Raw genomic sequence first — 25,883 nt, 5'->3', positions numbered from 1 at the left:
AAACCTGCTCTAGTTGCAGCACATGTTACATCCGTCCTTAAAGTATTAAATAAGTCAACAAAACCTGTTGGTGGTATATCTGAGTAAGTATCTTCAAAGAGTATTTTTTACCATTCACAACAACAAAGTCTTCTGGTGTCAAAAGAGCAAAACAGGCTTTAGTCGTCATCGTGTTTAAGGTCAGTTTACAATATCGTCCTTGAGGACTTTGTAAGTTTGTTGTTATAGAATTATATGACTCAGGGTTTTTAGTCGTAATAGTATAAACCACTATGTCTTCTGCCATTTTTACTTAGCAAGTAAATTTTAATGAAATGTTGTGGTCGTCAAATATTTTTATGACGTCTGGGAAACTATATTTTAAGTTCAACGTTTCACCTCCTTTCATAACGTATATCTTGTCAATGACATTATATGAAACACCACAGCAAGCAATGTCGGGTTCTATTTCTTTGATGTTTATATCGTCTGCCTCTGTCAAAAGTTTCAATAGTTCTTTCAAAATTCATGAGGTGCGATGACATATGAGTTCACTTTTACAGGGTTGTGTTCGACCAAGTTTAACATTATACCCAAAGCTTGACAAATCTTCTCCTGAGTTTTAAGTTTGTCTTTAAGTTGCATGTAGTCGTTTCGAATATCTGCAACAGAACTTAAGTCTCTGCTAACTTCAGGATATGTTGGTTGTTCTTTTACAGGAACTATTGTTATACCATCTTCGTCTTCGTATGGTTTCCCCACTTCAACATCTCTTTCTTTGACATTGACAACAACACTTTGACTGTTTGTTTGAGTTGGTGAATTTAACTTCACATCTGCCATCGCCATTAAACCTTTTGAAACACTTACGCTTCTATTTTTCGGAAATGACATTTTACTTAGAATAAAAAGATGGACGTATTTGAGTATCTCTTCGAATTGAAGCAAAACAAAGTTTACACACACAAACAATACAAATACACTGATAGAATAGTTCTTTACACAAACAATGGAAAATGTTATAGAATAGCAATATTTGCTGAACCAAAATATTTTCATAAAGCAAAGAAAGTTGGTATAACTGAAATGGTGAAAGTTCTTGACGTTGACAAAAATATAACAACAAAACTGACCGATATTTCTAAAGGTAAGTTTTTAATACAATACTATGTTAAGACTGGCGTACTGTCAATATTTGACGGAGAGAAGTCAGTTCAAGAACAACTTACTGACCTGCTGCCAAAATCTGCTCGATGGAAGCTGTCGTTATACCAATCTGAGGAGCCCCAGCAGGTTTCATCGAACGAATCTTCAAAAGAGCATCTTCCGTGAAAAGTGCTATTGGTTTTGTAAACTTCATTGCTCTCAGTTCATATGGACCGTCTCTGTCACCAGTATATTGTATTTGTACAGTACCAACAGTTGAAATACCACCCATAAAGTCTTCTGAGTCAGCAAATGGAATGCCAAGCCAAAAGTTTGAACGGTCTCCATTTGTATATTGAGTTTTTTGACCTCCTGTATGAGTCCATACTTTCACATATGGCATAATAGAACTTTGCATTTCAGGGTTAATGGTTGTTGTGAAGTTGTTGTTAAAGTTCATAGCATCTAATGTCAAGTTGTATGACCTCATATCCTCAACTGTAGAATATTCTTCTCTTGGATAATATTTGCCATCTATGTTTATATGATATTTAATACCGGGGTTGTAGAAACAAGAATAGTCATTTATAGTTCGTCTGAACAGTACAAACATAGTATCTGCATGTTTCATTGCAGTTGTTAAAGCAATATCTGTTCTTGCACCTGCGGTTCCTGGATTTTGGTTTCCAACTTCACCTGCAAAGTCTTTGACAGATATTTGGTGTATAGGGAACATAAGTGGAACTGCAATATATTTGGCAGCTAAAGCATTTGAAATATCTGGGTCCAACATATAGACTGCAAGTCTGCTTTCTATTCTCTTGCATTCAAACTGTTTGCATGTGAACTTAACTGGGTCCCAAGCAGTTCCAGCAGCATTGAAATAATACTTTACTTCAGTGTTGAGGTTTGAGAAACCAAAGTTTAGGTCAACTTTGTCTTTGCAAAATTCGGCGAATGACGTTTGATTTGCTCCCTTTACGTCTGTAAGAGTGAATGGGTCTTGCGTTGGTGCAATGACTAAGTTATTTTTGCTTGGAGTAAGTTCAATAGAAATTTTTCCTGCCCAGTTTGGCAAGTATCTTAAAAACCTGAAGATGAGGAAAGATGACAAAGGAACTCTAAGTTTCAGTTTTACTTTAGTGACAGCATTTCCATCTGAACCAGAAAGGTTAACATAAACTCCTGGAACGTTAGGGTCAAGTCTTCTTATTTTCTCAATAGTTGCATATTGGTCTGTTTGTTCTCTAGCTTGTGGTTGTACTGAGTTTCTCAAAGCGAACCATTCATAGTTTGCCCATGTTACTGTTTGAACTAAGTCAGAGTTAGAATATATCTTATATCCCATGAAAACTTCTGGAGCATATTGGTATCCGACATAGAAAATTCCATTGCAACCTTTCTTGTCAGACAACTTGGCAGAAGGTTTTATTTCAATGTCTTGTTCCACGTATAAGAATGAGTTGTCAATAGAAATTATATGAAACCTGTCGCAAGCAATATCTACTGTTGTTGAAGAACCTTCACCAAACTCACCTACATTTCCATAAGAAACAGCAGTTGTATATTCGTAAGTTCCAGGAACTATTTCTGACCTTCTAATGGCATTGTCGCATTCGTTATACCATTCGGAAACATTTCCATTCATGGCATCCAAAACTGTTGGCGTTATATTCTGAGCGGCGTACATTTCATATGGGTAAAAATATAGAATAGTTGGGTTTATATGTCATAATAGAACCCACGTGGACCAAGCTTTACTTTCTTCCTGATTGAGTTTTTAACTCTTCTTTTTCCTTCATTGCCACTACTTTCACTAGATGAAGTTACTTCTTCACTACTTTCACTTTGTTCTACTCTTCTTCTTTGGTGTCGCTTTGGTAACTTGCCCTCTGCTTCAAGTTGTTGCATCTTTGCCTCATGTTCATCTAGTATGTTGCAAATTTTCCATGCCCTTTTTGCCTTTGGGCTCTGGTCGCCCATCTCAGGTAACCTATATCCTAGAAAGAGTTTGTCATAGTTTGTATTTGAGTCTTCGCGTATTGTTTGCATGACTCTTTCCTGAGTTTCCGGTTCAAGCTCTTCAAACAGTGCCTGTCCATATGGAATATGCTCGTTTCCAAATATATGTTTTTGTAGCCATTCTGGTTTTCTTTCCATGTTACCAACTATATCTTTTGTGAATGGGAAAGCTTTTACCCAATCTTTCAGTCTTGCGTCGTTTATTTCTGTAGTTGGTTTTATTTTGTCAAGGAACATGTTTTTCAATACTAACATTTCATTTGGTACTGTCCATTTGAGTTTTCTTAAATATTCATCCCTTCTCGGTTCATTGTCTGCAAAGTAAGTTTTTATGACATTTTGTAAACTTTCATTTGCAAGGTCATGTACAATAGGTTCTCTTCCTTCGCTCTCCCTAACTTTCTTTCTAAACTCTTCACCAAATATACCATCTCTATGGTTCTGTGTAGTTCTTTGAGATAAATGTTCTAGAACGTCAGGTGTTATATTTCCATCAGCCATGTTCATTTCATACTGGTCCAAAATATCTGCATGTTTCATATCTTTCAATGGCATTAAAGCCGCGCTTAAAATACCAGCTATATCTGGTTCACCATTGACTTCCATTGCGTCTACAACTTCTTGGAATTGAGGTTGTAAGTTTATGAACCACCTATCCGGTTAGCTTTATGACCCCATCTCATTGTAGTTCCATAGTCTGCAGAAACAAAAGTAGGTTTGTTTCCATATTGGTTAGGTTCTGAATGAACTTTAAACAATGTTTCATTTCTATATGTTTTCTTGAAATTTAACCTTTTATTTTCACCGAGTTCATCCGAAGATTGAACGTTAAATGCTCGTAAGTAAAAAGGGTTGTTGTATTTGTGTACATTTTCTTTCAGTACTTCCATTCTATGCTGAATATTTTCATCTGGTGTTGGAGTCTTTTGTATGTCGGCAAACATTTTTCGATATTCTTCTACTATGTCAGCCGAATTTTTTTAGACTCTTGGAAATATTCCATATTCTCCGCATACTCTTGTTGAGGGTCAAGATTTTTCGGCTGTTCCAAATCTTCATCTAGTTCTGTGAAGTTAGTTTCCAAAGGAGTGACTTGTTCGTTTCCTTCAGGCTCTTCTAGCTGTTGTTGCTGAACTATTTCTTCCATGTCTGGTTGTATCTGAACTAGTTCTTCCTGTGGAGTTTCTTGTACCTCATCTGCTGGCATTTCATATATTCCGAGACCGTTTTCAACAAGTTCCCTATTTAAGTCATCCGCATTCATAAGCCTTTGTTCTTTCGTTCCGTCTCTATTTTTTACGCGTTTCATGAAGATAGTTGAATCATCATTTATCTCTGACACCAAATATCTCGGAGTAAATTCGTTCATGTCATTTGGATGATATGCTATTAAATCATATCCCTTAGCGAGCTTGTATTTTCCAGGTTTGAAATTATATCCCATTTGGTGCTGAACCATAAAGCTAAATAGGTTCGGGTCAGTATTTCCTTCCTTGAACTTTCTAATAGCTTCTTTATATCTGTCACTAAAGTCAAGAGTATCTGGGTAACCATAGTCTTCTTTAAGCATTTTTAAGAATTCTTGGTTTCCTTGTTCTCTACTTCTTTTATGTCCTTGCTCTGTTTGTGGTTGTTGTTGTGCAGGGTTTTGAACTGTTGGTTGCTGTGCTGGTGGTGGAGGTGGTTGTTGTGCAGGGTTTTGAACTGTTGGTTGTGGAGGTGGTTGTTGTGTTGGTTGTTGTGCTGGATTTTGAACTGTTGGTTGTTGTGTTGGTTTTGGTGCATGCTTGTGTCTGTGTCCATGTGACGATGTAAATGTTTTAGGTAGTCCTGGTGCAGGTGCTTCTCTTGGAGGGTTTGGTGGTATATAAGTTCCACCAGCTGGCACATATGTTCCATCTGCAGCGTAATGTCCTACCTGACTTTTCGTTCTTAAGAAAGCATTTACTAGGTCTGTTTTGGTCTGTTGTAACTCTTTTTCTTGACTTTCCACAACAGTTGCTCTAACGGCGTCATAGGCACTTTGAACTGCCTGTCTCGTTGCTGCATCTGTTATTTTCGTCATATTTTGTGCTACTTCTTTTAACTCTTTGTCGAAACCTTCAGACTTCAGTTTCTTTCCAGATGAGAAGTCGTTCACTTGTTTCACCTTACTATGAAGAGCTTCGAAGGCGTTCTTAAAGTCAGCATTTGTTAAAGCTTCATTTGAACTGTCTTCATCCGCTTGTATTTTTGTCCTTATTGACCCTATGAGTTGGGCTGCTTTAGCGTTGGCTTGGGCATCTAACCAGTCATTGTTAGCTTTTTATATTCTGCGCTTTTCATTGCCTTTTGCATAGCCGCGTCGTTATTTTTACTTTCTTGTGCTAAGTTTTCATACTGTACGGTTTGGTTTTGCAACTGTAAAAGTTTTTCTGCTTTTACATTTGCTTCAACTTCTTTTTTATACTCATCGCTATCCATATATGTCTTCAGGGCTTTTTGTTTTATCTCTTCATCTTTCAGTACTTTATATTGAGTAGTATGGTTTTTCAAATTTATGACATCTTGTTCCATTTTTGCTACTTCTGCTGCTTTTTCTGACACTTTTTTCGCATATTCCTCTGTACTTAGTTCTTTCAGTTGTTCTTCTTTCTTCTTTTTCTCTACGTTTAACTCATTGAGTTTCTTTGTGTGTCTGTCATATTCTAGTTTCTTTTCGTTTTCACTTATTTGCTTCTGTATGTCTATGTTTGACTTTTTGACATCTGTTATTTGATTTTTGAGTGAACTCAAATTCATTTGACTTTGAGGGTTATAGGCTGTTCCGTCTGCAGCTCCACCATAGCCTGCCATTTTCGCTAAAAGTGCCGCTCTTAAACCTCCACTCTGTGCACCAACAACTCGGTTTAAAAGCATAGGATTGCTTGACATTTGTTGCAACATAGTGGGGTCATTCAGCATTTGTTGTTGCAACTGTTGTTGTGGTGTTAGTCTTACTATTGGATGTTTCAATGCTCTCTTCCTCTTACGTATATTCTTACGTAGCTTACGTGGCATTTTAAGTGAAGTTAAAAAGCGGCTTTTGACAGATGTTTATATGAGACTTTCTCCGGTTTATAGGACCTCTCTCATATTCTATATTGTCAAGACTTCCTGGACTGTTGTCAAAATGTCATGTTGTCTCATTTTTTCAGAGAAGTTCGTTTAACCGAGGGACCGAGGGACCGAGGGACCTGGTGACGTAGCGACGATAGACCCTTACTTGTTATACTAAACATCTTCAGGGGGCTAGAGGGGCGCAGCCCTGGAAGCCCCAATACCTTTTTTTTTTTTTTTTTTTTTAAATATCTTAAATTTGAATAACATTACCATTTTTCATTACATGAATATGACATAATTGCTCTTATGAACTATGATATGCTACTTCAATATCATAAGCAATACATCTGACATAATATAATTGATTTTTATAAATGTTTTCTTTTTCAAATTCCGTTATTTGCAAAACCATATCGGCAAACCCAAATTTTAGCTAAAAGTGACAGGGAAAAAACGTTTAGTATTAAAAAAAAAGACCGATGAGAGCTTCGTTCGAAATATAGAGGGAACTGAGAATGCGCAACCATTCTCAGGGAATATTGGATGCTATTCCCGTTCCCTCTGTATGGAAAATTGAGGTTTTCAAAGGGAGTTAAAATAATATCAAATTTATACTAATTTACTTCAAAATACAAAAGTATTTGACAGCTAAAATTAGTTACTTTAGCAAGCCTATCAATACCCTTTTACGATTATTGCTACTTTTTCGAAATAAAAGTAAAAACAAATTTATACTAATTTACTTCAAAATACAAAAGTATTTGACAGCTAAAATTAGTTACTTTAGCAAGCCTATCAATACCCTTTTACGATTATTGCTACTTTTTCGAAATAAAAGTAAAAACAAATTTATACTAATTTACTCCAAAATACAAAAGTATTTGACAGCTAAAATTAGTTACTTTAGCAAGCCTATCAATACCCTTTTACGATTATTGCTACTTTTTCGAAATAAAATAAATTTATTATCAAAAACCTTTTTTTCTTAGTAAAAATAAAAATGTTATTTTATATCAAGTTTTTATTCATAAATTTTTATAATGTTGTATAAATTTCATTAAAATTTACGTACATATTAAGGTACTTATCTTCTACATATATAATCTTCATTAGATATATACATGATAAATAAAATTCATAAAACATTAAAAATCAAAAAATTAGATGAACCTTGGCAATTAAACTTTATTAAATAATAGTTGTTTATAAATTATATTATATTATTATTTAATATTATTTTGATAATGAAGATTTTATTTTGCAATAATATAAACGAAATTTTTTACCTTATGAACTTTTGATGGAAATATGCAAATTTAAAATAATAAAGAAAGCCGCGAGCGAATCGAGCGGCTTAGGTCTAAGATTTTGATTCAAATCTTTGCTTATATTCCTTAAATTCTTTATGAAACTCGCAACAGTTCCATAAAAAATTTTAAATTCTAAACTGTCGAAATTACCGATCGGTAATCACACCCTTCACGGGTGTGTCACTTCTTACAAGCGTGTCACTTTTAGCTAAAATCACCCCTACTCAAACCATATCTGGTTCATGGCCTTATCTAACAATCCTAGCGACAAGAAGCATTAAAATTATAATATTTCTCTTTAATTTTTAGTCGTTTGAGAAAAATAACTTTGATAAATGCATGAATGCAATTTCAGTATTTAAAAAAGTATCTACGACAAATAATAATTTCCACTATTATATTTAATCGATTTTATATTTAGAGCCTCTCAATATAACAAAAAAATGTAAAAAAGGCCACAAAATTATATTAGTTTATAAATTGAAAAATCAATACCTATTACTTATAACAAACTGATATTATAAACTAAGGATGTCAATTTGGAAGAAAAGTGAGAAATTCCTAAAATGCTAAAAATGAATTTTCCAAACATACTTTTTTATCTCATTTTTTTGATTTTGAAAAAAATTTGGAGAGAAGAACTCTTCGTTTTTGAATTTTATCACGATGGTTTTAAAGTATATTAGACACATGTATTGATATTACTATTTTTGTATATTTTGAGAGAAAATCCCCAAAAAGTAAGAAAATCTAAGACGGTTTGAGAAACTATATAAACTATTGAAAATTTGAATTAAACTTCTAATTTGGAAAAAAGAAATTTGGAAAGAAGAAAATTCAAAAATCGAGATTTAGACTCAGCATCAAATGGAGAACAAAATGTTTCTTCATATGAAGGAAAAAAATTTTCTTGAGAAGAAATAGAGTTTTTAAAATTTTATTGTATATAATGAAATAAACAAATATTAAAATTATTTTTTGATAACAAGAAAATTCCCAACAGAAAATATTTGAGACAAAGAAAAAAAGAAAATTGAAAAATATTACTCTCCTTTATATTTCATGAGATTTTAAATTTATTCTCATAAAATTGACAATTTTATACGTTTAGATGAAAATAATTGATTTTGCTTGAAATAAAAATTATTGTTTGCTTACAGCTATCAAATAGATTTTTGCTATTTTGATTAAAATTTGTTAATCAAATTAATAAATTTTTTGTAAATATCTTAAATATCTGGATCACTCACTGATACAATGAATTGAACGATAAAAATAATACAAACTCAACTAAGTTTCCTGTCTTTCAACTAAAAAAAATTATGCAAATTAAATTGTTTATTCAAATATTAAACAAAGATGAAGTAATTACAGTTATCATAAACTTTATGAATAACTCTGTAATTGGTTCAGATTTTCGTAAAAATATTTTTATTAATATCGATAAGAATACGTTTACCTACTATCACAACATATCGATAAACAAGAGTAGAGTGATTTTTATCGAAACTTTTTAAAAGCTGTAAGCTGGAAGGAAAAATCTTGTTTTTTCTGAGTTAGTTGTAGAACTATTGATGCACGAGTTATCATTGTGATGTAGAAGGATGTCAATGTACTGACTGAAGGATATGAAGTGAATTGAATTTCATTGCATTTCAATTTGATCAAAATTTGTTGAAATGATATGAATGTGTCAACATCTGTATCACTCTCTTTCACTCCTTCCCTATTCTTTCGAGAACGAAGCTAGCTCAGCTTTCGCTGAGCGAATTGACAATTTTGATGCCCTAAACGTACATGCTCTCAAATTTATCGAAAAAAATTATACCACCTAAACTAGTATATTCTTATTTTAAATATGATATTATCCTTAGAATCACACTAGAATATATTTAAATCAACTTTTAAAAAAGTTCGAATCCTGCGCGTCTCACTTTTTAAATTTTCCAAAAGGAAAATTATATTCTCCTAAAATGAAAACAATTTTCCGAATTGACATCCTTAAAATAATCGAAATATGAAAGAAATAAAACTTAATAAAAAATGAACGTTTATAATTTTTCATTATGGATTATCCAACTCCAACTACTGATTTCCTTGATGGATCAACACATGATCACTTAATGTTACGGTTCCACATATGATTTAGATCATTCTCCTTAATATTTATCGAAGAAAAACGCCAAATAATGAAATTTATTTGGTTTATGCCCGCTGAAGTCAATTTAGACAGATTACAGTCCAAAGGATCCAGTAAAAATCACAATATTTTTACACATGGCCTTAATGAAAGCCAACAAGAATAAAATTCTTGCAAATTATTCAAAGAATTGTAAGTTTCATTGGCAAAAATGAATAAAGATATTGCTTATATACTATTTTAATTTACTAGCAATGATTTTTTGAGTCTTATTAAGTTTTTTTAAAAAATTAAAATAGCTAAATTTACATATTTTTAAGTTTTTGTTTTGAATGCACTGCCCAAATATACTCAATGTAAGGATACTATTTATATTAATATTGGCTTCTAAATATCAAGGTTTACACCTTTTTGCCCCGTTTATACCTTTTTCTCCCGAATATATATATAAGCATCTCAAAATCTATTCATTTAATATTTTGTTTTTGGATATTTCGAACTGCTTGACAACACCACATGATATCGATCCTCTTCAGATCTAAGCATTTTTCTCGTTCTCTGACCAGTTGAGAAAAATTAATTATGGTATATAATTATTTCTTTCAATAGAAACGATGCATAGATACTTTCGATTGCTTGTTGTTGGCAAAATACCACGACCGAATTCCATTGTGTCAGAATATGACCATAAATATTCAGGCAAAATTTGATTTCTGACATTCAAAAGATCAAAGATCAAAAACCATATGTGAACTAGTAAAATGCTAGATTTTGTTCAAGTTATATCAAAAAATGTAATTCTCGACTTTATTCAACAAATTGGTGAATTCGTTTCTTCTCAGGCAAACAGAAGATTGTTCTGATAATCGCTAACGCCACCAGCAAGAAAGAACATGGAGGACATATGCATTAGGGCATTTTTGCTCTAGTTTTGACAAAAATAAGTTGAGTGCATTTTTTTTTCAAATTCTAAAAAAACGATAGGATGGCATTTTTTGACAAATTAATTAAATGTTCACCAGAATTCTATCTTTAGAGGATGACAATATTTGGAATAGTTACTTCAATAATCAATTTACAGGAGTAGAAACTAAAAACAGTCAAAACTGTGATCTCCCAACAGGAAAAAAACAATATTTCTTAGATGAATGCAACTTTTTTGATGATCATGATAGAGTTATCTATTTTAATAATGTTTCCGACACTTTATTTCTACATAATCAGTGTTCATTTAGTAAATGCACTTCAACATTAAATGGAAGTTGCGTTTACTACCAAATTGGCAAGAATAGTTCAATTGTTCAACGCAAATTCTGTTGTACAAAATGCGAAGGTAAAGGAAATGGCCAATTTTCATATACAAAAGTTGACACAGATAACATAAACTTTATTATTGAAAGTTCCATTTTCGATGTAGGAAATGAAAATGGAGGATCTGTTTGTCAAACAGAGAATGATAATGTCGTTGTCTCATCAACAAATTTCTCATCAAATAAAGCTTCTAACCAACCTGCTGGACATTATAGAGGTAAATCACTTCAATACACAACAACATTTAACTATTCAACTGTTGTTAATAATTTAGCAACAAATAATATATTAAATGTTTGGTATAAAGCTTTGATTGATTCATGTAATATTATAAATAATACCAAAACAACATCAGAAAGTGGAATTATTTACCATACAGTTAATTCTCTTACTGTAAAAAGTTGTTCTTTTATTAACAACACTACTCCTCAAGGTTCATATTTGATATATAACAAAGAAGCCGATCAATTAACAGTTGATAGTTGTTACATTGACAATTCGATTTCATCAACATTTCTTAGTAATGTAAAACCTAAAAATACAAGAGAACTATTTACTAACAAATTGATTCATTTTTCAACTGGTAATTGCCAAGCAGAATTTACAATTATCAAATCAATAGATAAAACTGAATCCATTGCAATTTTCTCTCACCGATTCCCACGTCGTCGATTATTAAATATTTTATATTAATTATTTATCTTGAATAAAATTACTTTTATTTATATAGAAACTTTCTAAAATATCCGTATTCTGTGTTCTGTAAAAAATTCAATGATGACAGAATTTATTACATTTCCATATGGATAAATGAATGTAATTAAATCCTACTCAAAAATTAGCATGGAATATGATAATATTGATTATTTATTTATTTTTTGTCTGGTGAAAAGTCTCGCACTTCACAATCTCATAATTTGATTATATTTAACATAACTATTAGTTGTTGTTGTATAGAGTTCTTGATTGTAACATCAACAAAACTTGGAAGATGGAAGTCAATGTCATTCGAATCTAAATATTCATGAATATATGTAATATACCTCTTGATTGTAATATCAACAACACTTGAAATATTGTTCTTTAATCAATGATTTATTACCTTATCATCTTACTTTTTTTATACTTCTAAAACATAAAATTCATTATTTATGAGATAATTAATAAAATAAAAAACAAAATAACTTTATTTATTTAGATTCTTTTGGGATGACGAAGCGTGGACATAAGTTGTTGATAGACTTTAACCAGAATTCTGAGAATTTCTGTGTTTCTTCTTTCATGAAATTGATATATGTTTCAAATGATGTAACACGTGACTTCATTTCACGTTGATATTCCTCAAATGAGCGATTCCTTTCAACAATAACGCCGCGATGCATAGATGTGTCAATAGATGTAATAATAGGCATCATTGCGGATTCAACAGACTTGATTGCATCTGATTTCTTTTTTGGTTTCTTAACTGTTTTCCTTCCTGAATTCTTCTCTTTCGTTTGTTGATCTTGACTTTCTGTTTGACTGGTCATAGAAGACAATGGTTCCATTGTTAAAGGTAATGTTGGCCATTGCCGGACATGGAATGGTCTGTCTTGGTCATCTGGTAATTGCATGGACTTCCTTTCTTTGTCTTTAATCAATGATTTCAATGTCCTGCGTTCTTCATTGGCAACTGGACCTGGAATCAAATCTTCTAATAATGGGAATTTATCAAACAATGACATCAATGAAGATGTGATTAATGGTAAATGTGATGTGAACATGTTCATTACGTTCTTCTCTGTTTCGATAATAGAGTTCTCGTAGTTTTGGATAACGGTTAATTCATTCTTACGTCGTTCTTCTTCTGAATTATACAATTTCTTTAATTCGGAAATGTTGTTTGAATCGGATAATTTAGGACTCAATGCTTTGACGTTTTGATCGCGTTGTGTTCTTAATTCTTTCATTTTATTGTTGAATTCGTCTTTGTTGTCAACAGTCAATAATTCGATTTTATCCGCATAATACTTAACAACACAATCATATATTAAAACTGTGGCTTCTCGTAATAATGGAAGAGATTGTGAAACTTGTGTTCTGTATTTCAAACCGGAACTGGAAAAGATTTGTTCTTTGTTCTCAATCTGTTTATTCCAGACTTGTTTTACATTATCAATGCACTCATTTTGGTTTGGTTTGATCTCGTTGACTCGGCAAATGTTCGACTTATTTGTCTTAAGTTGTGAAAAGTAGTCAGTGATAGTTTTTGTTGATGTTTGAGTCAACGATGATGTGATCTGATCAATCTGGCCTTGCATTGTGCCAAGAGAATCTTGTTCCGGTGCTTTCTTAGATGAAATCTTTGGTTTAGATGTGCTAGGTTTCTTCTGATTTCTTTTGTTTTTCTTGTCTTTATCGTTTTGTTCTTTATCATGATCACTACTAACAACTTGTGTTTCTAAGTCAATGTTGTAACCAATAGGATCATGTGAAATATCGCTTTTCATGATCATCAGGTGCTTGCCGCGTTTGACTAATGCAATACGTAAGCGTTCGATAGATTCAAATTCGCTTAATATCTTTTGTTGTGGATTTTCTTCAGATTGCAATGCTTCACTTAATTGGGAAATCAATGAATCGATTTCTTGTTCTTGTTGTCTGTTCCGGAAACACAATGTGTCGTATTTGGATTTGGCAACATGTTGTTGTGCATTCAATGATTCAATGAATGTAACATCAACTGTATGTTTAGGAACTAATTGTTGGAATTCTTCTGTTAATTGTTGATATTTGTGCTCGATTTCTGTTGACGCATTGTTGATCTTCTCATTCAATGCGTTATAAATATTAGAGACTTGGTTGTTCATCTTATCGAAATAGGCCATTGCGTTCGTCCGTTCATCATTGGAATATGAATCTTGTGCTAAAACAGTTTCGATGAATCGATCATTTAATTGTTTAAATGATGACTCTAAACTTCGAACTAATTCTTTTTCTTTATTCTTCTCTTCTTCGTATTCACTAAGAAAATGGTTTTCCATAATCTTAAATTCTTGTTCAAGCTCAACAAAGTGCTGAACTGAATGAATTTCGGAAATTTTGTTAATTAATGGGCGAAGTTCTTCGATTTTAGAGAACATTGACTGTTTGTACTGTTCAATACTTGGCTCAATGACTTGGAGAGTCTTATTGAAGCTCGCTGCCGAATGATGGAAATGTTTTTCTAATAACATTTTTCGAGATTCAATCTGGAGAACTCTTGTTTTGGCTGTGTTCAATTCTAACTGACTCAAACGAGGTGCATGAGTCCTCATACGCTCATTAAGCTGTTTTGCCCACTTGTTGCGTTCTAATTTGAATTGAACTTTGTAAACAACATCTGAAAATTGGTCATTTATAGAACATATGACTGATTTCCTGAATTCATTAACCCATGAGGAAATTTCGTTGTTTTGAGGAGTATAAATTTCAATAGCAAGATGATCATCAATTTTAGGAATACTTGTTACGAGGTTGAATTCTGGCATATCGTAATCTTCGTTATCTTGAGCTCCTTTCTTACCTTTGTTCTTACTATTTGGAGTTTTCGGAAGTGGCTTTTTCGGCTTAGGAATTGGAGGTTTTCCTTTGCCTTTGCCCTTCTGATTTCCTTGGTTGTTCTGTTCGTCGGAATTTTCGTCGAATTCTGGAATTACAGTAATTGGCTCGATTTCTTCGAATTTGGCTCCGTTGTTTGCTCCGAAAATGAATATATTTAATTTCAAGTCTTTGAGTTTGGGACGTCTAAGGATAGCCGATGACTTTCTTGCTGAATTAATTCTCGAATGAGAATTTGTAGCTTTCACAAAGCTGTCGAATTCAGGGGCATTGACTGTCTTACGGAGTTTCAATATGGTAAGGAGCTCTGTTTCGCCTTCTTCAAAGAGTTTTTTGACTTTTTCGGGTTGTTGGTCATAAATTTCAACAATTTGATCATATGATGATCTGTATTCCTTTTCTATCTGATCTAATATACCTTTGCATACAGTAACTGTATTGTTTATGTCTTTTTCATTAGCTAATAACGAAATTTCAGCTTCTTTCTCTGAAAATTGAGTTTCATACTTTGTTATCTCATCATTTGACTTATTAGTTACTGTTGTAACATTTTTACTCACTTCATCAAAGCAATTCTTTGTTTCATTGATATATTTTTCATATCTTTGAACAATTGGCAATATGAAGCTGTGAAGAGTCTCAAATACTTTACGTAAGACTGTTCTTTTACCATCCCAGAATTTTGTCAATTTTTCAATGAAAATTGAATTTAATTTTTGAGAATGTTTGTGGAGAGGTGTTAATTCTGCAATGGCATTAGCAGCCTCTGCATCTCCTTTCAATTGTTGGAGTTCTTGTTCGACATCTTGCAAGAGATTTGAATTTGTAAGAATATTCGCGTTTAAATGATCAGTAATTTTGGTTGTAAACATATTTATAAAATTATTATGGAATTGTAGCATCTCTTCAGCCTTATCCCACCATTGTTCGACGTCTTTTGAAGTGAATTTATCTGGTGGCATAATAATTGTATAATTTTGAATGATTTTTTGGAAGCAAAGTGTAAATTTCGCTTGTTCTCTGTAGAAATCTTCGAAGATTGTTCCGTATTCTAATTGTTTTAAAGGATCCAACTTATTCTTTGCATCATTAAAAACAGTTTCAAATCTATTTGTTCTCCAATCATCACTTCTCTTAAGAAACTCATCTACATTATCTTGTGAGGATTTCTTTGCTGATTCTATAAAAGAATCAAACATTTTTTCCATTTGAGTTTTATTTTTGTAAAACATCTCATTAAGAGATTTAATTGCCGTTGGAAGTCTATCAGAGTATTGTGGATCGAGAATTGGAAGCTGATCTTTCAAATCAGCGTAAATTTTGTCGATCATTGGTTGTAATTGATCAAATGACTTTTGATATGCAATCATTGATGATGATTTTAATTCATTTGCATGGTTTAAAACATTTTCTCCGATTTGAATAACTTGCTCTTTCAAATCTTCAAAAGAAACCGATGTAGTTTTCATTGAATCAAGTATATTCTTTTTAGTTTTTGATTTCTTCTCCTGCTTTGTAAGCTTGATATTCCTGAATAGATTTTGAAATTTGACTCTTACATTCGTTTGCAAGGGATTGCGCACTTTGTTCAAGAGATGAAATACATTTAAGATACCTATCTGTTAGAGATTTTTGATACTCATCGTAAGTTCCTCCTTCCCTTGAATGAGGAACTTCGATTTTCGACATTTTCTTTCTCTAAACGTGCAAAATCTCGCCCAAACTAAATTAAGCAGGAAAGAAGATATATTGTATATACTATCGATTTGAGTGAGATTTTCATGATAAATCTATCCAAATATTTGCAAATTCAGTAAAAATTTATATCAAATTTGGTCATTAGTAAAAAATCAGTTGAACAAATTATTAAAACACTCTAATATAACTTTTATTATATCCAAATTATATGGTTATTTGAGGGTAGTACTAAGAGATGGCTTCATTGATAGAGTCGTGCCGTTAGATGGAGTTTTACCTGCTTCTGCAGCTTTATCTTTTGATGGAGACTTTGTCATTGATAAACTTAATCCAGCCTTAGGTGCTGTTTGTTTTTCATTTTCAGCTTCCTTCTCTTTCTTCCTTTTCACTGCAGCTTCCTTCTCCTCTTCTTCCTTCTTACGTTTCTCTGCTTCTTTTTGTTCTTTCTCTTTTCTTTCTTTTTCTGTACTTTCTATAAACAATTTACGAGCTTCATCTCTAATTGAATCGTATTTATGATAGGTAGCCTTCTTTTCATTAGCTGGCTGTTTATTACTCTGAGTTTCTGGTACATCAGATATAGTAAGAAGTTCTGAATTGGAAGAGCCGAGATCTGTTCTTTGTCTGTATCCGTATGGAAGTAATGATGGTGGAAGGAAACTTGGCTGGAAAAATCCTTGTTGTCTTCTAGATTTAGGATTATCATCGGCCAATTCATGTTTATCTTCTTGTATAATATCATCCTTCTTGTCTTCTTTAACTTCGGCTGAAATATCGTTCTTTTCATTGAATAATTGAAGATGATTTTTAATGAATTTATCTGGTGAAGGTCTCATTCGAGATTTAATAACTGAGTAAACTAACAGTGCTATTATTACCACTAAAACACTACAAAATACTATATACTGTAATAAAATTTCTTCCTCCATTAATTTATGACGATAATTTTGATTTTGTAAATTCTATTTTGTCTTTTTTGAAACTCATTCCATTAGAAAATATTTATCATCTCAAACATGTATAATTATGATTTTTCCGTTTTCTAGTTAAATATCACATATGATTCATTATTCTCTATTAGATTCGAGCATATAGAATTCACTGATAGTATGCTATTATGTTAAAATCAATATGGTATGTCATATTTGGCACAATACGTATTAATTCTTCATATCTTTATTCAATTTCAAAGCTGTTGATAAATCTCAGGGATAATACATTAAAATATATTAGTGCTTCGCCTAAAGTTTAATATGTTGTTCCAAGTAGGGTGAGCAAGTTGTTCTTAGTCAAATCTTTAGCCGAATACAAATAGTCTTCGATTGGCAATGGTATTCAATAACGCAAAAACGCTCACTATCCTGTTAGTTAAAACTATTCTAGATTTAAGTTCGCAATTGATAATCACCGACCTAATGGGTTTTAACGCTAGTACTTGATGTTCGTATATGAACTGTGGAAATAAAGACGCATTTCTCTTGAGTTTTTGCATCATAAAGAACTAATTTTTACGATCATGTGGGGCCACTCCTTAAAATGATGATGTAATATGATGAAGATGATCATGTGATCTGAATCAGATCAATTGTTAAAATAAACGCATTGATTATTTGAGATTGCATCATTTTCCGGTATCGAAAAAAATCCAATTCAAAAGCTATTGAAACGTGACATATAAAAATCCAATATTTATATCCTAGTTTGAATAACAACTCGATTTCGCTATGTTTGTTCAACCTTTCTCAAAAAATTGTCAATTTTTTGGATAATGGATTACTTAGCGACGTCAAAATTCTTATATACGAAAAAAGAGATCTGACATTGTGTCAGATCTCAGTAAAAGTGACATTTACATGTCAAAAAAATAGAATGAGTTTAAGTAATTAAAATTGAGGGTGAGAGTAGTATTGTATGAAATAATATCTCTCACCCTCCAATTCATCCTATGGCGCCGAAAAAATTTTGGTGAAATGCGACCACATTTCACCAAAATTTCTCGGCGCCATATAGAGAACTAGAGCCTGTGAGGTACTGATACTATCCATGTACCTCGCAGGCTCTAGTTCCAAGCCAAAATGGCTAAAAATTGCCCGCAATTGTTCACATTGCGGGCAATTTTTAGCCATTTTGGCTGGGAATTGGAGGGTGAGAGTAGTATTGTATGAAATAATATCTCTCACCCTCCAATTCATCCTATGGCGCCGAAAAAATTTTGGTGAAATGCGACCACATTTCACCAAAATTTCTCGGCGCCATATAGAGAACTAGAGCCTGTGAGGTACTGATACTATCCATGTACCTCGCAGGCTCTAGTTCCAAGCCAAAATGGCTAAAAATTGCCCGCAATTGTTCACATTGCGGGCAATTTTTAGCCATTTTGGCTGGGAATTGGAGGGTGAGAGTAGTATTGTATGAAATAATATCTCTCACCCTCCAATTCATCCTATGGCGCCGAAAAAATTTTGGTGAAATGCGACCACATTTCACCAAAATTTCTCGGCGCCATATAGAGAACTAGAGCCTGTGAGGTACTGATACTATCCATGTACCTCGCAGGCTCTAGTTCCAAGCCAAAATGGCTAAAAATTGCCCGCAATTGTTCACATTGCGGGCAATTTTTAGCCATTTTGGCTGGGAATTGGAGGGTGAGAGTAGTATTGTATGAAATAATATCTCTCACCCTCCAATTCATCCTATGGCGCCGAAAAAATTTTGGTGAAATGCGACCACATTTCACCAAAATTTCTCGGCGCCATATAGAGAACTAGAGCCTGTGAGGTACTGATACTATCCATGTACCTCGCAGGCTCTAGTTCCAAGCCAAAATGGCTAAAAATTGCCCGCAATTGTTCACATTCCCATCTTTTGTTGGTAAGACGAAGAATATGAAATAAATTATGAAGAAGATAATGATGAATAAAATATCACTTTTTATATTTTTGACACGTAAAGTTGTCACTTTTCTGTCAAACCGTTTTTATCGTTTTCGTATATAACAAAATTACAGGTCAAAGCTGTCATGCTTGGCGATTCAAGAGTGGGAAAGACTTCGCTTCATAATAGGTATCATTTAAAGAAATGGGATCCTAATTCTGCAGCAACAATTTCAGCTGTTTGCTTAAAAACAGATTTAACTATAGATAATGTCAATTTCGATTTTTGCGTATGGGATACTGCTGGTCAAGAGAAGTTTCGTAGCATTTGTCCCATTTATTATCGATATGCTCATGTGGCATTAATAGTATTTGATCTTACTTCAAGTAGTACTTTCGAAATGGTTAAGTTTTGGGTAAAGGAACTTCGATCCCAAGGACCAATAGGTATTCCTATTGTAATTTTGGCTAATAAATACGATAGAAAAGATGAAGTGGAAACATATCCACAAGAAAATGATCTAATAGAATATAAAAACTCTATAGGAGCAGATTGCTTTTATATGTCTGCACTTACAGGCTACAATGTCGATGAAGCATTTTTGCATGCAGCAAAAATCGGTTTGAAATTCTATCAAGAGCAGCAATTAGTATCGATGCCGCAACCTCCTAAGTCTTCTACTCTTGAAAGCACAAATCAAGCTGCTCCACAACAAGAAAAAGCCTGCTGTTAGTATAAATTTTCCTTTATGTAATAAAATAGTACTGTTTTGATTTCATATTAAAGTTATCTATTGATTTTTTACTTTATACAAAACAATATGAGCTCATGTTGCCTAAAAATTTAGAAAATTAAAAAGTAGTATATATGGCGGGGTTAGTGACTTTTTTTGTAAACGTAAGAATTCATACAATATTGAACGATTTTGTATCATTTTTTTTAACATATGAAGTAAAAAATGTATGATTCTTACGGTTTTTATTCTTACGTTTTTGAATAAATCAAGATTTAAAAATATTCAAAATTGTAAGACATTTACACTCAGCCCATACATAATGTAATAAAAAAAATAAAAGAAGCTATATATATATAGATGATGTCAGATATTCCGCGATTAATTAAACATTGTTTAAATCCTGAATGGAATCAATGGAGTCATAATCAAAGACCTCATAAACGAGTAAAAGAAATTAGAAACTAATGTCTTACATTTTTGAATAATTTATTTTTTAAATTCGTAAGAAATGAGTGAATCAAAATTCATGACTGTGAATCAATTAATGAATAAACTTTCACCAATTCTCACCCATGTTAAACAAGTAGACGTTTATTTTGATGATTGCATAGAAAGTTTATTTTATAAAGGTAAGTTTAATATTAAACCTATTGCTTTTGCATTTGATGGTAAATTAATCGAAAATTCAAAAATTTGGGAATTAATTCCGGATATTGAATTTATAACAAATATTAAGGATAAGTGGTTTAAACAACAAAACCACTTCACTAAAGTTCTTTGTAGATTAATGATTAAAACTGAGGAAAAAGAATTTAACAGGTTTAAATATCATCCATGTAAAATTTTAGAACTTGGTAACGAAAAACTTCAGAAAAAATTAAACGCAAGACTATCAAAAGATAGAGTTGAAAGAGTAATTAAACTCGCTAAAGATAATGATGATGAAGATGAATTTGATGAGTTCAACATTGAACTTTAAGAAATTAATGATTATTTGAATTTATGAAATCAATTATTTGATTCATGTCTTACGAAAAATTAAAACTTAGTTATGTTTATTATTTTATTTTTTATTTTGTATGAAATGAGTGTCACAACTAACAATGTTAAAAATTTAGGATTCACAAATGAGGAAATAAAGGATATATTAAAGGAGGCGGGTTATGAAGTTGATAAATATTATTTAAGAAATTGTAAAAAATTCGCGGAGTTTTTAAATGAATTTGATTATGATGGAAAAATGAATAAAGATGATGTTATAAATTTCTTATATCCCACATCTGAAAAAGAAAAACCTAAAGAACCTGATGTTTTCCCTGAATATTATGAAGAACGGATTAAAGATAATGAATATGATGAAATTGAAAGACTGGAAAAAATAAGAGATGAAATAGATGAAAAAATTAAGGAATTAAGAGAAGTTGAAAAATATAATGAAAATGAAGTAGAGGGTTTAATGAATATCCCAGCTTCAGAATCAGAAGTTCAGAAATCTCATGAAGAAAGATATAAAAATTATGTCTTAGAATCAACACAAAATTTATTAGATGGCGAAATAGATGAAACACTTTCAGAAGAAGGCACAAAATTTATTCATAAACATAAGTTACAATTTATTGACGATGGAGATTATCCATGTATATTACTTTCACCTCTCTTGATTCTGAAAAATTCAAAAAGCACTGAAAAATGTAACATATGCAACAAATACAATTTAAGAAAGAAGACCATGATATTTACACAAATTATTATTTAAATAAATGTACAGGTGTTGATAAAGTTTTTGATTTGTTAGATAAAATATCAAAAGAAACAATTGGAACCTATAAATTTTATGTGATTGTGGTTTCATTATTGAAGATACCAATAATGTTTCATATGAAAGACAGACCGAAGGAAGACGAAGTTGAAAGGTCTATACCATTCGTTATTAAGAATATAAAAGATATGAAAACGTATAAGCATTATATTTATTCATTTATTTCAGAAAAAATGGAAGCAACCCATAAAACATCATCTCATCATTTTATAGCTATTCATACATTCCTTTTCAAAGTTGTGAAATTAAATAAGACAGGAATTAGATTTAATGTATCAGGGTACACATTCTTGAGTAAATTAAAATGTATTCGTCACGTCGCAGATGATAAAAATTTATGTGTTCTTAATTCATTTTATGGGCTTTAAAGAATAAACTTTATTTTTATTTTTTAATTTTTATTCTTACATAAATGAACAAAAATGGAACAGCTAAAATGAATGATAATCAAATAAGAGCCGAAGGTAGAAGGTTATTTAAACGCTTCTATAACATTCCTGATGGTGTTAATCCTAAAACTCGTAGAAGTTATTTAAATGAAGCCATAGATGCATATGAAGGGTTTGACATTTCATCAGAAAGTGAGAGATTAGCGAGAATGTTAAATGTTAATATTGATTTCTATTATTGTGATCCTCAACCAGAAGACGTGGACATAAATAAGGTAGACTTTCCATTAGTGGAATCAATAATGATAGATCCAGAATTTGAAACAGTAAATATTTTATTAACACAGAGTCCATGTGGAAAACTTCACGCTGACAAATAACAGACGTTGAAGCACTCACAGGATATAAAGTTTGCCCCTTTTGCAAAGAAGAAGTATATTCTATCCGTGATGATCCAGAAAGGAAAAACAAAGAAGATTTTTAAAACATTGTGAGAAATGTAAAGAAAATAATGGAAGATTAATTCAAGACGTTCAATTGCAAAACACACAACAACCATATGCACCACATATACGAAACAGAAGATATATCAATGGCTATTAGCACATAATTTGCAGGAATATATAAACCAACAAGATATTATATTACTTTTGACTTCGAAACATTAGAGACTAAAGAAGAATTACAACTTTCTGAGTGTGCAACTTTAAACGCTTACTTAAAACCATTCATGGTATCATCAACGGTTAAATTAAACGATAAAACATTATACGAGGAATTTTTGCTTAACTTCGAGTGATTCTTTTATTTCTGATTGGATTGAGTTTTTATTTTCAACCTGTTCATTAGTTGCTAAATCAAATATTGAACAATATGAAGAATTAATGAAGTCGCAAACATTAAATGAAAAACAGAAGGAAGCATTTAAAGAGCTTTTAGATGAAGAATTTAATAAAGTGAATATCATTGGTTTTAATTCAGGAAAGTTTGATTTAAATTTAATTCTTCGTGATTTAAATACTGCAAATGGAAGATAAAATCAATGCTGGGTTCTTCTTCTCAATTTAAGCAAGTCATAGTAAAGAAAACAAACTGTCCATATGAATTAAGATTTATTGACATCAGAAATTATATAGCGGGTGGAACATTAGACCAATTCACTCAAGATTTCGGAAACAATAAATCACGTGTTAAATCCTTTTTCCCTTATCAATTCATCACATGGGAGAATTACGAAGATGAATTATATAAAAAGGAACCATTCACTCAAGATTCATTTTATTCAGCATTAACACAAGAAACAATATCCGATTCAGATTATCAAATATATCTCAATGATGCTAAAAACTTTAAGAATAGATTAGAATATTTTATTCATTATTGCAATAAAGATGTTGAAATTATGATTGACCCAATTGATAAAAATTATTGAAGAAACATTTGTTTATAAAATTGATATGCTTCATAATCTTTCTTTATCATCGAATGCATCAATGATTCGTTACGCGTTAGCATATAAGAACTTCAATCCTAACGAAACATATCCAGAAGAAGAAAATGTGGAATCAAGTTTTGAATTAACAAAAAAGTATTGGAAATATAAAATTGAATCATATAAGAAACAAGATGAAAAAGCGGAAAGGGATACTAAAAACAATGTTTCAATGGATGACTATCAATACTATCACGATTTAATCCTTTCATCTAAATGCAAAATGTGTGGTAAAGCGTTTACATATGCAAATAAACCAACATTGGATAGAATAGATAATGAAAAACCACATACCAAAGAAAATTGTCAGTTAATGTGTTGTTATTGCAATGTCGTAAAATCAAATAAAGATGAAGATGTTCAACGTTTAAGAATCAATTTAAGAAATTATGCATTAAAAAATAATTTACCAATGACTTTAGATTCAGTTGAAGCTTATCACATTCTCCGTAATGGAATTACTGGTGGTCTATCAAATGTTCAACATCGTGTTAATCTTAAAGAATCACGCACATTAATAAACTTTCATATAATCCAGAAACTAAAACTGTATCAAATGAGGACACCACCAACATTATAACTCATTTCGTTGGAGTTGACTTTAATTCATTATATCCTTCATCATTTTCATCTAATCCTCATGATTTCATTCAATATACTGACCATAAAATGTATATGCCGGGAAGATTGAATGGTGTTATCATTTGTGATACAGCAACAAAGAAAGCAAAAGCACTGGGAATAATTAAGAAGAAAAATACTTTATTCGTGGCTGAAGTAAAGGGTCACATTTGATGAAAAATACATTAATGATTACATTAACTTTTTACCGATAATAAGAAACTTAGATATTATCACAGATGAAAAAACAATTGGCAGTTTTATGTATAATTACATGAAATCAAACAATCTACCAGTTGACCAGAAAACAGAGGAAATTAACTCAGTTAGCATCAAACACAACCAATATCAACCATTTTCTTCTTATTATCTTTGGTATCTAATAGACAGATTTCATTTTATCATCGATGATATTCAATCAATTTTAACATTTACGAAAAACACTTGTTTTAATGAATTGCGAACAAATTTATGAACGAAAGACAAAAGGCTGAATTAGAAGGAAATAAAGGAAAAAGTTTATTTTGCAAGATTTCACTTAATGGATCATATGGTTACGATGCAATGAATACACAAAATTACGCAAAGACTAAAATAATGAATGCACAGAAGTCACGCGTTGCATGTATGTCAAATAAGTTTAAAAACATAAGAGAAATAGGTGAAGATACATATCAAGTGATGCTTAAAGATAGATTTTATAGATGTGATACATGTTTACAAGAGGCATTCTTCACTTTAGATAATGCTAAATACTGGTATTTGGTTTTCATTTATGATTTTATGTATAAATGCATGGATGTTAATCGTTTTCATTTCATTGAAGGTGATACTGATTCATCTTATTGGGCAATCGCTGGCGACCCAAATCTTCCTAACACTCAAGCATTTCAAGCAATTGTTACGATAAACAATTTTATGATAAAAACATTTTCAAATTCGCACCTTTTGATTTCTTCTGTTTTGATGAGAAATTTAAACCTAAATTAAAGAATAAAGCTGAAGAAAAAGCACATGAGAAGAAGTTATTGGGTTTAGCAATTGAGAAACAAGGTGATAACATGGTTGCTTTATGTCCTAAGTGTTATACATCATTCAATGGTTCAATTGATGGAAGTGATTTAAAAAGATTGCACAAAAAATGAAAGGTGTTAGTTTACGACAAAATAAACAATTAACACCTAAAAATTATTTGGATATAATAAATGATAAATTGATATTTGATGATCAGAATATTAATTACAACTTAAAAATGGGTCAATGACTCGCTTAACAATTGGTAAGACTGCATTAACAGGAGCACACACTAAGGCTGTATGTTGTGAAAATGGATGTTGTATGCCATTTATTTTAATAAAATACCACAGAAGAGACAAAAGGAACCGTTAATGATGGTTTTGATACTATGATTCAAAGAGGTGGGCACCCTTAAAACATTGATTTTATTTTTATATAAATGAATAACACAGATTTAAAATTTTAATTGATGATTTAGTATTTAATCAAAATTTTCTTAATTATTATGATTTAAAGCATATCTCCAAAAATATAATAATAATATAACGGGTGATGATATGGAATATTATTATCCATATTATAAAAATGAAATTTTGAAATATCATAATAAAATAATTTCTGAAATTAAAGACAAAATTAAAAATAATGAATATATAAAGGGAAAAACTA

General features: G+C 31.5%; 10 protein-coding genes and 3 pseudogenes across 13 annotated transcripts, besides 10 other annotated features; 4 read left to right on the top strand and 9 right to left on the bottom strand.

Moving 5' to 3' along the window:
* Positions 1-3,887: part of a mobile genetic element that runs on past the window's edge.
* TVAGG3_0207540 lies at positions 293-828 on the bottom strand (annotated as a pseudogene). The gene has a single exon. A coding segment is annotated over exon 1 (536 nt).
* TVAGG3_0207530 (protein of unknown function, DUF4106 family) lies at positions 1,205-1,615 on the bottom strand (the record flags this gene model as incomplete). The annotated part of the gene is made up of 1 exon (XM_051226526.1): positions 1,205-1,615. One exon carries the CDS (start codon positions 1,613-1,615, stop codon positions 1,205-1,207), a length of 411 nt encoding a protein of 136 aa, XP_051111512.1.
* Positions 2,108-2,815, bottom strand: TVAGG3_0207520 (uncharacterized protein; the record flags this gene model as incomplete). The annotated part of the gene is made up of 1 exon (XM_051226525.1): positions 2,108-2,815. A coding segment is annotated over one exon (708 nt), but the record flags the coding sequence as incomplete, so codon positions are not given.
* TVAGG3_0207510 (protein of unknown function, DUF4106 family) lies at positions 2,848-3,597 on the bottom strand (the record flags this gene model as incomplete). Its single annotated transcript, XM_051226524.1, has 1 exon — positions 2,848-3,597. A coding segment is annotated over one exon (750 nt), but the record flags the coding sequence as incomplete, so codon positions are not given.
* A 65-nt stretch (positions 3,888-3,952) lies between the features above and the next one.
* Positions 3,953-4,717, bottom strand: TVAGG3_0207490 (annotated as a pseudogene). The gene has a single exon. A coding segment is annotated over exon 1 (765 nt).
* A 2-nt stretch (positions 4,718-4,719) lies between these two features.
* On the bottom strand, positions 4,720-4,950 carry TVAGG3_0207480 (protein of unknown function, DUF4106 family; the record flags this gene model as incomplete). Its single annotated transcript, XM_051226523.1, has 1 exon — positions 4,720-4,950. One exon carries the CDS (start codon positions 4,948-4,950, stop codon positions 4,720-4,722), a length of 231 nt encoding a protein of 76 aa, XP_051111509.1.
* Positions 4,951-5,521: 571 nt separating this feature from the next.
* TVAGG3_0207470 (protein of unknown function, DUF4106 family) lies at positions 5,522-6,186 on the bottom strand (the record flags this gene model as incomplete). The annotated part of the gene is made up of 1 exon (XM_051226522.1): positions 5,522-6,186. A coding segment is annotated over one exon (665 nt), but the record flags the coding sequence as incomplete, so codon positions are not given.
* A 457-nt stretch (positions 6,187-6,643) lies between these two features.
* Positions 6,644-6,673: a terminal%2Cinverted (terminal inverted repeat of MuDR-3_TvMULE3 transposon ID:TVAGG3_0207460).
* Positions 6,644-7,764: a mobile genetic element.
* Positions 7,735-7,764: a terminal%2Cinverted (terminal inverted repeat of MuDR-3_TvMULE3 transposon ID:TVAGG3_0207460).
* A 2,925-nt stretch (positions 7,765-10,689) lies between these two features.
* TVAGG3_0207450 (uncharacterized protein) lies at positions 10,690-11,682 on the top strand (the record flags this gene model as incomplete). The annotated part of the gene is made up of 1 exon (XM_001297197.1): positions 10,690-11,682. One exon carries the CDS (start codon positions 10,690-10,692, stop codon positions 11,680-11,682), a length of 993 nt encoding a protein of 330 aa, XP_001297198.1.
* A 411-nt stretch (positions 11,683-12,093) lies between these two features.
* TVAGG3_0207440 (coiled-coil domain-containing protein 180 family) lies at positions 12,094-16,021 on the bottom strand (the record flags this gene model as incomplete). Its single annotated transcript, XM_051226521.1, has 1 exon — positions 12,180-15,938. The coding sequence occupies one exon, from the start codon at positions 15,936-15,938 to the stop codon at positions 12,180-12,182; it is 3,759 nt and encodes a 1,252-aa protein (XP_051111507.1).
* A 389-nt stretch (positions 16,022-16,410) lies between these two features.
* TVAGG3_0207430 (uncharacterized protein) lies at positions 16,411-17,223 on the bottom strand (the record flags this gene model as incomplete). The annotated part of the gene is made up of 1 exon (XM_051226520.1): positions 16,479-17,102. The coding sequence occupies one exon, from the start codon at positions 17,100-17,102 to the stop codon at positions 16,479-16,481; it is 624 nt and encodes a 207-aa protein (XP_051111506.1).
* A 1,000-nt stretch (positions 17,224-18,223) lies between these two features.
* Positions 18,224-18,332: a mobile genetic element.
* Positions 18,333-18,473: 141 nt separating this feature from the next.
* Positions 18,474-18,582: a mobile genetic element.
* Positions 18,583-18,723: 141 nt separating this feature from the next.
* Positions 18,724-18,832: a mobile genetic element.
* A 141-nt stretch (positions 18,833-18,973) lies between these two features.
* Positions 18,974-19,082: a mobile genetic element.
* Positions 19,083-19,202: 120 nt separating this feature from the next.
* Positions 19,203-19,264: a mobile genetic element.
* A 21-nt stretch (positions 19,265-19,285) lies between these two features.
* On the top strand, positions 19,286-19,873 carry TVAGG3_0207370 (GTPase protein; the record flags this gene model as incomplete). The annotated part of the gene is made up of 1 exon (XM_001294766.1): positions 19,286-19,873. One exon carries the CDS (start codon positions 19,286-19,288, stop codon positions 19,871-19,873), a length of 588 nt encoding a protein of 195 aa, XP_001294767.1.
* Positions 19,874-20,402: 529 nt separating this feature from the next.
* On the top strand, positions 20,403-20,855 carry TVAGG3_0207360 (protein of unknown function, DUF4108 family; the record flags this gene model as incomplete). The annotated part of the gene is made up of 1 exon (XM_001294765.1): positions 20,403-20,855. One exon carries the CDS (start codon positions 20,403-20,405, stop codon positions 20,853-20,855), a length of 453 nt encoding a protein of 150 aa, XP_001294766.1.
* Positions 20,856-20,902: 47 nt separating this feature from the next.
* Positions 20,903-21,387: a mobile genetic element.
* Positions 21,388-22,107: 720 nt separating this feature from the next.
* Positions 22,108-22,921, top strand: TVAGG3_0207340 (annotated as a pseudogene). The gene has a single exon. A coding segment is annotated over exon 1 (814 nt).
* The last annotated feature ends 2,962 nt before the right edge of the window (positions 22,922-25,883 follow it).

The sequence above is a fragment of the Trichomonas vaginalis genome, chromosome IV (genome assembly GCF_026262505.1).
Source record: "Trichomonas vaginalis G3 chromosome IV, whole genome shotgun sequence".
NCBI lineage: Eukaryota > Parabasalia > Trichomonadida > Trichomonadidae > Trichomonas > Trichomonas vaginalis.
This window is presented reverse-complemented; position numbering and strand designations above follow the sequence as displayed.